Below are 12,550 nucleotides of genomic sequence, written 5' to 3'. Positions count from 1 at the left end.
TCACAGTTAATTTTGGATGTCCAGCTGCAGCTGTCTGTAAATATAAAATAATGTAATAGTTCTTTAGAAATAATGTACAAAATGTTCTTTTTCCCACAGATACAATACCTGCCGCCGTTATTATACGTAGAAATGCCACATCTGTTTGTCCTGAACTCGACATTCCGGATCTGGGTAGGCCGATATCGTATTTATTATATTAATTGTTATGTATTGAAGTACCTTTTTTGTCTATGAGACTATAATTTTTGCTTCTGAAAAAATAATTCAATAACAAACATTGTTATCTAAATTATCTAGATTACGTCCAGCTATATTATAAAAACACATTATAAACTCATCAGAAAACGCACATATAATGTTAACGGAACAAATTAAAAATCAATCGCAGCCCATGATGGTGGCCATTTTGATATTGGTTCCTTGGACATAAGTTTTATCCTGCGCTTTTGGATCCATATGCGGTGCCCATGAATATGCGTAAGAGACTATTGGTCCGGAGATACAATGTCTCAATCATACCGCTTTGGGTTTAATAAAGTATTTCTTGGTCCTATTGACTAGGATATCTGAAGTGTAACCAACGGGGACTGGCTGACTTTGGAGATGCCTGAACCCATGACCTCTGTGTTGCTAGACCGTTATTCGCTGTCGCACAGTGTCATCGACCCTATATCGTCATGGCAGGAATCACCATGGTAGGTTGAATCCACAGCCACGATTAGCCATTTGGTTCAAATCTTTAAAGCTCTTTAGAACTAATAATTAGTCGAGGGACATAACTAAGGCTACTCACAATAGCCGGTAATTGATCTTGGTTGTGCGTGAATAAGCTTGTATGCCCATTGAGGTCAATGGTCATCGACTTTTATACTGCCTACAGTGAGTGCAGCTGTACTACACGCTGTAGTCCACACAGGGTATTACAGGACCAACGCAATATAAAATGGTCAGATTTTGACTTCAAAGCGCACAGCCAATTTTCAAAGCGCATTCTAGCGACTATCATATCTGTTCAACACGTATTTTCGAGTGTATGAGACCACATCTGGTTTCTTGAGAAAAATTCATTTGCGGGAGATATTCATCAATTTCTAACCCAGTATTCGAAGATTTTCGTCTGATATCAAAATCGTGCATAGCAATTCACGTGTATCGATCCCGTGTATTCATTTTAGTGTCCCTGCTCCACCAAATAATTATTAGCCAGGCGGTGTCGGTGTGTGTCGTAGTGCACGTTAGAATATGACCGTTGCTAGGTCAACTGGATCACGCTTTCTTTGTTACGAACCACTGATCGAAATTATCACAACACAAAGCCTATGCAGTCACCTACCTGGACAACCGATTCTTTAGAAATGCTTAGTCGCGCTAAAAGTCGATCGATACATGTTAAAATCAGCACAATTCAGAGATACACCTTTTGCTATGAAATTAATTTTCTCGGTCAAATATAAAGCAATATTTTTTTTTTCTTCAGTAATGTCAGTTAAAAACTTGGTGCTTGGATATACATTTTTTTTTAATCCTGGTGTTAAAATTAAGCATCAAATTGTATCTTTTAGTGTGATATTTTTGATTTTTATAGGCCTTGAGTTCGCCTGCGAGCTTTTTACGGAATTGATTTTTTGGGTCTCAAACTAATATAGTTTGCTAAAGAAGATATTTCCCACCTCTGTAAAGCACATCGTGTGGGTCTATATATTATAGTTTTGTCAGAATTTCCGTTTTATTTTACCCTTTTTCCTTCATGCTCTGAAAATGTCAAACTCGGTGCTTTTATCTCGTGCGCAACCAGCAGAAATAGTCGATATTTTCATTGTTGTCATCCAGGGCAATTTTCCATTGAAAAGCAAAGATCATGAAGATTGCCCGACTAGCGATTTGGTAGCCCAAATCCCCAATTGGTAAATGAGGTGAATTTTAAAATTTGCTCCCGTGATAGCCTGCAATTTCAATTTATATGCATTCCATGATTATGAAAACCATTTTGTCTGTCTGTGTGTTTGTTTACCTAGGTTAGTCCGTATTAAGAGACGCACGCTTGAGGTTCATGAAAATCCACGGTCCAAACCTAGAAAAATTAGCGTGTTATTATAGGGGATTTTAATCTTCTGTCCCTCCTATCTTCATGTGAATTTTGTATGACCTACTATGTAATATCATGTACATGTAGGCCTATAGGGTGGGGTGGGTGCAGAGGTGTGTAAGGTGGGTAGTGGGGGTGTATGTAGGGAAACTTTGGTGTGGTAATCAACACACTTTAACCATGACTTTCAATGCAAGGCTTATTGTTGCCACAAATGTTTTTTTTTCCTTACGGTTATTTAATAAGTTTTTATAAACTTCCATGTTTAACCTGGTATTGTTTTGGCTGCTTCATTAGGGTCTATGACTTTCGGTGTGTTTCCAAAAGCAGTTTCAAACAAACACAAACAAAAGGCACCATACCCAGTCACCTTCATGACAATTGAAACACTACGTCAAGTATTAACATCCAAGTTATTCTGTTTTTAGGCAAGCAATTTTAAATAATTGCTTGAACAGGTTTTTGTTTAAAACAAAAACCTGTTTAAGTTAACAATGAAAATGAATGGTTCTTATAAGGCACAATCTCTGATGAGGAACTCAAAGCGCGTAAAGCACGAAATTTACAAACAAACATAAAAACAATCAATTTATAAAGATGTTTAAAAACAAAAACCTGTTTAAGTTAACAATGATAATGAACGGTTCTTATAAGCCACAATCTCTGATGGTTCTTATAAGGACAATCTATTTCTGGCGTTTAAATAACGAAAGTCTGGGGCGTTACGCCGGGGCGTTACGAAGGTTATTTCTTTGGAAGTGTGTTCCAAACAGTTTGCTTGATCATAAAACATACAGCGTAATATAATGTTTTGTAAAAGAAAGTTTTGTTTAAAATATTGCCCAATTGCATGTAAGCCTTCGGGCAAAGTTGTTTTGAGGAGAAGCAAATTTCAACACATTGGTCCGAATCACTCACGTGATGATGAAATATCCTCATCGTGCTATAAACATGATCAGTATAGGAGCGCTATTAGGCCTGGGAATTTCGTTGCTATATTGAAGTTCTGGCAACACTGTATCATGCCGGTATTCCTATTAAACCCAGGGATATCGATCCACAATGCTAGTATTATTAGCCTTATATTTCACGCGTTGATTTTGAAAAAATTTCAGCCAGTGAAAAAATGGTGAAATCAAAACGTAAATTCTGACAAAACTATGATATATCTCTCACGGTGATGTGCGTTAGAAAGTTGGGAAAAATCCTTCATTAGCGTACTATATTACTTTGAAAAGCTAAAAGGTTGATCCAAGAAAAGGCTCGCGGGCAGAGTTTAAGCCTATCAAAATCGAAAATCTTACACGAAATGACTGAATTTCACGCCTAAGTTTAACACTAGGATTTGAAAAAAAAGTATCAAGCACTACAATTTGACCTGACATTTACTGAAAAAATGAAAATGATTGCATTTCATTTGGCCGAGAAAATTAATTTTACATTGAAAAGGTGTAACTCAAAATTTAGCTCGTTTCAACACCAAATTCGATCGTTTGTATTGCCACATTAAATGACTGAGTGAGCCTTGCTAAACAAAAGAATCGGTTGTCCAGGCTGCTAACTGTATGGCATATCAAAATTCGGAACAAGTGTATGAGCCCAGGCTTGGAGCAGTAACCAATGGTTATTAACGTGCACTACGACAGCGAATTGTAAATTTTAATATTGCAAGGACTTGTAGTTGGTAATTATATTGATCGTGTAAGCGATTCTATTGTGTACTTTAAACAGCATTGGGTAGGTTTAACACTAAAACCACTGAGCCATATTTTGTAACACGGACTACGAGGTGGAGGGGGGGGTCAGTGTTGTTGCATCCTTTTTTCAATTGTAAACTTCATATACCGTTATACCAATGTATAGCTACAAGTCTCCTCTATCTATTGATACCAAAATAAGTGCAAACATGCCCCACATAATAATTTAATTTTTTCCTCAGTATAAAAGGAAATGACTATTTCAACCTAAATAATAATAATAAATAAGTAAAGGGTCAGTAGCTCTTGGGAAGAATTTTACAGGAGCCAAATGAATATCATTAAATTTAAATATAGAAACCAACGGTGGGCCTCAACCCCCCCATGGTCATCTTTGAAGGCCGGTCCTACCCCGGGTAAGGTCCTGGGGTAAAAACTTTATCACTAAAATGAGCGCAAAGGATAGATCTACGATTAGCTTAGGTCGAAAACGTGTGCGGGTTTTTTTTTTTGTGACGGATAAAAATCTTGGGGGGATCAAGGCAAAACTCGACAACCAATTCCGGGCGGGTTCCGGCGGAAAACGCTGGAAACCGCCGGGTTCCGCCAGAAATCGCATAGAACAGGTCGAGTTTTGATTCGATCCCTTATTAGTTTTGACAAAACGGTAATTATCTTTTTTCCACAGTAAATGAAAGAAAGCTAAATTTAAGCGATGTCTCTATTGACGAAATTGAGAAAATCATACTCGGGAAGAGGTTAATGGATGTTAGACAATTGGTAGAAAAGACTAACAGTCTTATCAACCAGGCTCTTGTTGGCGGCAACACAAGTTTTGTGTCGTGCGACAAAGCAACGAGTAGAGATGAATGCGGGAACAAAGCGTACAGGGAAGTTTTGGAATCCAATCGGATGCTAACTGACAATTATATGTATACACCTGGTGGAATTTGGACACCATCAGATTGTATGCCAAGATGGAAGGTGAGTGTTAGTAATTAATGACCCATTGTACTTACTAAACACGCTGATGATTCCATTAAAAGGGCACTTGTTCCACACTTGAGTAAGTTTTTGTGTTTTTCTCTGAGGCAAAAAACAAACACTGCTCTATGGGACCTGCCAACACATATTTTGCGTTTGGGGGATTGCATGTTTGTTTGTTTTACGATGCATGCAAAATCCGGCGCTTGAGGGCCAAAAAGGCCCAAACAAAAACGCGACCGAAGCGAGTGAAAAAGCGTATAAACAAATTCTGATTTGTACACGCACGTAATGCACCTTAACTAACTACAAAAATCAAGGCTTTTATATAATTATATATATATTTTGTATGCAAGAAGTAGCGAAACTGTCCGGTGGAAAAAGTGCTCAATTCAGAAGTATGAAGAGCGCTCGCCCCGTAGGAGAGAGGTCTATGGTTCAATTCTACGCACAGGGAGGTATTTCTGGATTTTGTTCTGGTTTATCTGCCTCTGCATGTTATGTTTCCATAAACAGTAGCTCAGTGGTTAGAGCGCTCGCCCCGTAGGAGAGTTGTCTATTATATGGTTCAATTCCCGTACAAGCAGGTATGTCCGGACTCCGGAGTTTTTTTCTCAGGTTTATGTGCCTGTGCATGTTATGTTTCCATTGTAATTTTATGTGTAATTGCGCTAGTGTGCGATGCGTGATTCTTCTTTCCTCTGTATATTGATAAGAATAAGAATTAAGCATCATTAATTAAATCTCGTGCGCTAGTTCGTAATGTTTGAATGTTTCTATGTCAGTGATGATGCGTAAGCCTCTTCCCTTGTTTGTATGATTATATTAGACTGACGGTATAACGCATCATTAGTTGATCTCGTACACTGGTGTGTTATGTGTTGTTTGTACTGTTTACCCTGACTGCTCATATCCTTAAGTACCAGACTTGAGTCAGGGTTTATCAGGGACAGTCTGTGTAGCTCAGTGGTAGGAGCGCTCGCCCCGTAAGCGAGGGGTATGGGGTTCATACTGTATATTTCTTATCATCGGATATTTTCTTTTCCCCCCACATCCTTAGGTGGCCATTGTGATTCCGTACAGAGACCGCTCGTTCCATCTACCAATAGTTATCCGCTTCCTCACGCCAATGTTACAGCGTCAAAAGCTGGAGTTCGGATTTTATGTTACTGAGCAGGTTTGTACAAGAGTTTTTGGCACACGTTATGCACTCAGTGTTCAAGTACTTTCTTAATCCCTCCCATTTCTGGGGGTTTATCCTTAGTATAAGAGAGCACTAAAAAAGGATTAGAGTTAGGGTTAGGGTTAGGAGTTAAGGTTAGGGTTAGGATTAGGGTAAGGGTTAGGGTTAGGGTAGGAGTAAGGTTAGAATTAGGATTAGGATTAGAGTTGGGATTTGTTTGGTACACCTATCCGGGGTACGGTATTGTGGGGAACTGGTGGGGATTAAGATGAGATTACAAGGGATTAACAATTTTGTAACAATTGTGTAATTTCCCGACGTATTGGGCACTATTGGCAATGGTACATAAAAATGTAGCACCAACGGAATTAGTACAAGAAGCCTATCTGTTGTTGTTGTTGTTATTCTGTTTACTGTTTATAGCTGTCACTATCCATAACAGATAAATGGCGCACAAGTGAATTAGAAGTTCTTTCACAATAGTATACGAGGCTTATAATTAATAGTAATATGCTACATAACATCTTTACACAAGTGATTTATTAAAGAAACTACAACTAAAATTAAACATGTCTATGGAGAAGACCATGAACATTGTGCGTAAAAAAGGCTGTAAACGCACCAATATTTCTTTTTTTTTGATATCGTATTGCTGAGAAAAGTATACCTTATTCTTTATTCTCGCTATTCACAATAAGGCGCCGCCAGCAATGGTTTTGCGATATTTTTAGTTTGTCAATATAACGGTATACACGCAAATCGATAGAGAAAAAATTAATTGTGCACATTTCAAATCACATTATTAAGTATTATTGAGTATCGATTCGCGTGTAACACCTTTATTTTGACAAACTAAAAAATATTGTCACGTGTTCCTATGTAATAGCATGGTAATATTCGTATTGCGCGGACTTGATGTCGACCTTTCCCATGATACATCACGATTACATCGTAAAATCCGTTGGCGGCGCCTTTATTGTGAATAGCGAGAATTGTTAGACTATCCATGTTTAATATACACCTACATGTACTCATGTTAATGTTGTACCGGGGGGGGGCACTCGACTTTGGAAGTGACGGAAGGTGCGAACAGCAGTTCGAAACTAGGCTCGTGTTGGAGGCAACATAAGTTTTTTGTCGTGCGACAAAGCAACGAGTAGGGATAAATGCGGGAACAAAGCGTACAGGGAAGCGTTGGAATCCAATCGGAAAAAAGAGGGTCTTTTGGTGGCAGGAAAACAAAAAATAGTCTCAATGGGTGAGAGCGAGTTCAGTAAAACAAAAAAGGGGGTCATTGGGTGAGAGGGTCGCACATCCCTGTCACCCATTTTAGTGAGTGCCCCCGGGGCTTGTACCATTGGAAATGATGAATTTCAATGTGTCGATTTAAAGGAATGTGTACAGCTTTGTAGGTTGCTTTGTCTTTTTAAACCCATTATTTAAAAACTATTTGAGATGCTTACTCAATAAATAGATCTTAACATTATAATTGAAGACCTGAGCGCAAGAAGACTGTAAGTCCACTTTTGACGAAATTGAGTTACATGTGGTTTTGAAGTTATTGGATGAAGACAAAAATTATAATAATTTTGGCCCCCTCCCTTCAGGGGTTACGTGAGGGGTCAAGAGGGGTCAAAAATGAAAAATTGTCAAATGTCGTCAAATTACTCGTTTCATCACAGCGATTACGAAAATATGTAATTTATCATACATTTTGAGCTCGGTTAATGAGTTAGAGGGTCACTTCCGGTTAAAGGTCAACTGAGGTCAAATTTTAAAACAACCTTCAAAGTCAACAAACAAGGTGTCAAATTGCTCGTCTTTGCACATAGATTCCCAATATGGAATCAGTATTTCCAACATCTGCATTCCGTTTTGAGTTATAAGCTTTTGTTTCAATCCGAGCGCAAGAAGACCGTAAGTCTAAAAATGATAAATCGAACAATATCGATCAATATTACAGATATTTACTTGGTTGATATACACAATGATTCTTCTTGTCTATACCCATGTACCTGAGAAGTGTCAATATTATGGCTTTTTTGGTTTCCAAATTATCATATTTTAAAAGGTTTAAACGATCAAATCTCAAAACGCCAAATATGGACTTCTTCTTGCTTAGGTCTTCAATTTATAATTGATATGTTCACAGGCAAATAAGCTGAACTTCAACCGAGCTATGTTAATGAATGTGGGCTTCCTGGAGTCGCTAAATTTCTCCAAATGGGATTGTTTTATTTTGCACGACGTGGATCATATCCCCATTAACGACAACAACTACTATGGCTGTAGTGGCATGCCAAGGCATTTCTTGAGTGGAGCAGATCGATGGGAATATAAGTAAGTCAGTTTGCAGAGGGCGGGCGACTATAAATAACATATCCAGTATTTTTGACTCATACTGCAGTTACTGTCCGTTTTCCTATACACAATACACAGTGCGCTCACCATTGACGCGTGTAGTGTATGTTAGAAGTATAGGCAATTGCCTAGTTAACGTCACTGTGTGGAAAATAACCGACCAATAAAGTATTTTCTGAAATTCTAGAAAATATAGTTTTGTAACATGTCCTAAATTTTTAGCTAATTTATGTGTTTGGAAATATTCGCACTTTTGTGTTATAAGAAGGATATGTAAACGACAGATAACACCAAAAAATATGAAGAAATTATTTCCAAACCGTGTTAAGCCTGCAACCATTATGGTTCTCATTTTCAGGAATGCTGGTTAACAATAACAGTATTGTTACCTTGCGTTCGCTTTATAATCGTTCACCCAACTGAAACTATAATACCAGCTTATTACTCATTGCACAGGTAAAACAGAAACATGTGTAATGTGGATTTAACAATGACAATTTTAAGCAATTTATAAACTTTTTTTTTTACACTTGCGCTGGGGTCACTGAATGGGCCTTTAACTAAAGTCTGCACAAAAAGTAACGCAGCTGTTATAAATACGCCTATAGCTGCAGAACTAATAATTGTTTTCACAATATTGCAACATAAAAAGAAGGATGATTAATTTACGCGCATTTTGATACCTAATTTGTCCAATTTTGTTCATTATTATGTTTTGATGGATCCAAGTTGTGATAATATTGGATCCTACACATAATAATGATAAAATTGGATACTTTACGCCCAATATTTATTGGTCTCGCTGTCCAATATTTTAAAACTCATAGCTCGACCAATAAATATGGGCTCAATCGATCCAATTTTATATCAATATTAACAACGCAGCGGTGTTTTAAAAGAAAAATACCAGAATTCAAAAGTTGCAGCTATTTGTATTGATTTGAAGTAAGCGCGAAGATAATGGCGGACTTTACGTGCTACAGTGCTGGCATAATAACCATTGATCGCTGTAAACTGCAACTTTTAAATTCGGGTATTTTTCTTTAAAAGCACTACTGTGTTGTTAATAGTGAACGACATTTGACAAATGGGGTATCAAAATACGCGTAAATAAATCATCCTTCTCTCTATGTTAAAATAATGTGAAAACAATTATTAGTTCGGAAGCTATAGGCGTATTTATAACAGCTGCGTTACTTTTTGTGCAGACTTTAGATATTTCGTTAAAATTAAATGAAGTAGAACAGTAGAAACTTCATATTTGGTGTGCAGAACACATGACACATGGCTTTGGCTTTGGCGCAGATCGGCGTGACGTCAAATGACGAGTTCTTAGGTGTACTCGCAAAGGCTTATGGGATTTACCGAAACGGTCAATTAGTTTAATACATTTGATTTATGAATGCCCCTTCTTTTGGTGATTTTAGTGCAATTTTGACCCAAAACAGTAATATATTGAAAAATGACACATTTTTCTGTGACCTTTACTATAATTATCATATAACTATCATGATTACAAGTACATGCAGGGTGTCAGAAAAAAAAACCCCGCACACCCCCACCCCCACCCCACCAAAAACAAAAACAAAAACCCAAAACAAAAACAAAAACAAGCAAAAACAAAAAATCCAGAACCCTCATTGGTGATTACTATGGTTAAACCTATTTTGTTTGTGTATTTGTTTCTTTTTTTAGATTACCCTACAATAATTTCTTTGGTGCTGTGATGGGATTAGGCCGAGGTCAAGTATTCCAAATTAAGGGTTTTCCCAACGTTTATTGGGGTTGGGGTGCTGAGGATGATGAAATATTGAAACGCATTGGAGAAGCCGGACTAGAGATCACCCGTATCCAAGGACCTAAAGGATACTATAATGTCATTAAACATCATCATCAAAGTGCTCCACACATGAAAGAGAGGTAAGACGAATTACATGCATGCCCATGCATGTAAAGAAAATGTCACCTTTCCCCCTTGTCCTTTTCCGATTGTTATTTCGCCGGGTTCATCACATAACATGCATAATGACGTATTATGCATGTTTTTTTGGTCATTTTGCAATTTTTTTGGTGTATAGGTTTTAAATATAGTTCTCTTTAATTACACCAAGTTTAAAAGCTGAAAATTTAAAAATAATTAGAGAAATACCAAAAATAACGGTACAAAAAGTAGAAGTTCAAAATTCAAGTTGAAAGTTCAAAATTTCATAAAAACATGTAAAAAGTAACAGTCACAGTTTTCGGTTATAACTCAAGAATGTTACATAAAACTATACATTTTCAGAATCCTTGTGACTAGATGAATAAATGAAATGGTTTTAAACACTTTGAGCAAGTTTGAACTTTGACCCAGTGTAGCCCATGATCTCAACTACTAGTATGGTAAAAGTGTACGTGTAGCTTTACCCCCAGTGGTACTGTCCAATCCTGGGCTCACATACTATTATGTATTGTATATAAATTTGCATACAAAAGTCCCGTTTTCTTAAAATGACACACATTTGAAATACGCCCGATTTATCTCCGAATGATCTTGGTTTAACAATAATAAGAATATCATCTTAATATTTTTCTTGTTTCGTTTCAGGCATAATCTTCTAAAGAACTTTAAACCACGACTCAAAAAAGACGGTTTGAACAATTTGCAGTATAAAAAACCGGAAGTCACACTCCACGTGTTATATACCAATATCTCAGTTGATATCCAGAAACTCTAATGGAACATACCACATATTAAAATGTAATTAAGTCTGAAGCTGAAGGACAGCATCAGAAAACAGACCCGAAAACGGCGTAGACTAATACTGTTAATAACCATAGATTTTAACTCAGCAAACCCAGGATTCTAAAAGCCATGCAAAACCAGGAGAAATACAGAAGGGTCAGAAACACCTTTCAAAGCACACTATAATAGGCGTGTGGTCAAACCAGTAGTATAACATAGGACTGTTCGTGTCACCGAGTAATTTAATGGGTTTTTTGTTGCACCTTTAAAACGTTAGGAAAAGCACAAAAAAAACCCGTATACTACTATACAAATATTGACTGCTGTGAGAGGCATGGTTAAAATTATAGGCCCAAGGTGATCTCAAAACCATGACTATGGCCCGAGGCGTAGCCGAGGGAAAAAGTCATGGTTTGAGATCACCGCGGGCCTATAACTTTATCCATGCTCCGAATAAAAAGCAGTCAATATTTGTTTTATATACCAAATCTTAAGACTCTTGTCATCTGTTTGGTTAAAAGCGTCGATTATTTATGTCGTGTATAAATGTTGCATCTCTGAATGTCCGTGGGTTGAGAAATGTAAAAAAACGTAAAGCAATCTTTATGTATATGAAGAAGAAAAAAATAGACATTATATTCCTTCAGGAAACACATTGCTGTAAAACTTTAGAAAAACAGTGGAAAGGAGAATGGTCAAGTAATATTGTTTTTAGTCATGGAACAAACGACAGTAAAGGTGTAGCTATTTTAGTAAATCCAACAATTACATGTACGTTTGACCAAGTGATAAGTGACTCGGAAGGAAGATTCATTTTAGCAAAAGTTAGTATCGAAAAAAAAACCTTTTACCTTTTAAATGTGTACGCTCCCAATAATGACAAAGATCAAGTTATCTTTTATGATCAGTTAAGCAATATTATAGAAAAACATGTAATTAAAGAATACTTGATTATAGGAGGCGATATGAATTTAGCTATGGATATCACTTTGGATAGAAAATCTAAAAATAATACTATTAAGGATGAGCATAAGAATGGCCGAATTTCCCTCAAACGTCTTCTATTTAAAAACAATTTAATAGACATTTTTCGTACAAGAAACCCTACCAAAATAGCTTACACATGGTCAACACGTAATCGCAATTCTGCATCAAGGATTGATTATTGGTTTATACCTCAGTCGCTTAAAATGAATATAGTAGATTGTAATATTGTACCAAGTATTATGTCCGATCACCAAACAATTATTATGAAGATTTCTTTGAGTGATACCGAGCCTCGTGGGCCGGGTTTTGGAAGTTCAATAATAGTCTTCTAGAAGATGTTGATTATCATAATTTAATTAAAAGTGTCATTTCAGATGTTAAACGTGAATATGCTAACTTAAATGATCAACAATTTTGGGAATTTATGAAGTTCAAATTACGTATGGAAACCATATCATATTCAACCACAAAAAATCGAGAAAGAAATGCACGTGAAAGATCTTTGAATAAAAGATTAATTGATC

At 36.8% G+C, this 12,550-nt stretch overlaps 1 protein-coding gene across 1 annotated transcript in view; it reads left to right on the top strand.

Annotated features, from left to right (window-relative positions):
• Positions 1-11,562, top strand: part of LOC140142594 (beta-1,4-galactosyltransferase 5-like) — a 46,306-nt gene extending 34,744 nt beyond the window's left edge. The window contains exons 4-9 of the mRNA XM_072164590.1: positions 100-174; positions 4,475-4,770; positions 5,831-5,947; positions 8,106-8,293; positions 10,010-10,234; positions 10,902-11,562. Of these exons, the coding sequence (XP_072020691.1) occupies positions 100-174; positions 4,475-4,770; positions 5,831-5,947; positions 8,106-8,293; positions 10,010-10,234; positions 10,902-11,031 (1,031 nt within the window). The 3' untranslated portion in view covers positions 11,032-11,562. The remainder of the gene's footprint in view (positions 1-99; positions 175-4,474; positions 4,771-5,830; positions 5,948-8,105; positions 8,294-10,009; positions 10,235-10,901) is intronic.
• The last annotated feature ends 988 nt before the right edge of the window (positions 11,563-12,550 follow it).

The sequence above is a fragment of the Amphiura filiformis genome, chromosome 20, assembly GCF_039555335.1.
Source record: "Amphiura filiformis chromosome 20, Afil_fr2py, whole genome shotgun sequence".
NCBI classification, from domain to species: Eukaryota; Metazoa; Echinodermata; class Ophiuroidea; order Amphilepidida; family Amphiuridae; genus Amphiura; species Amphiura filiformis.
The sequence above is the reverse complement of the archived record's forward strand: the minus strand, read 5'-3'. Positions and strand labels throughout refer to the sequence as shown.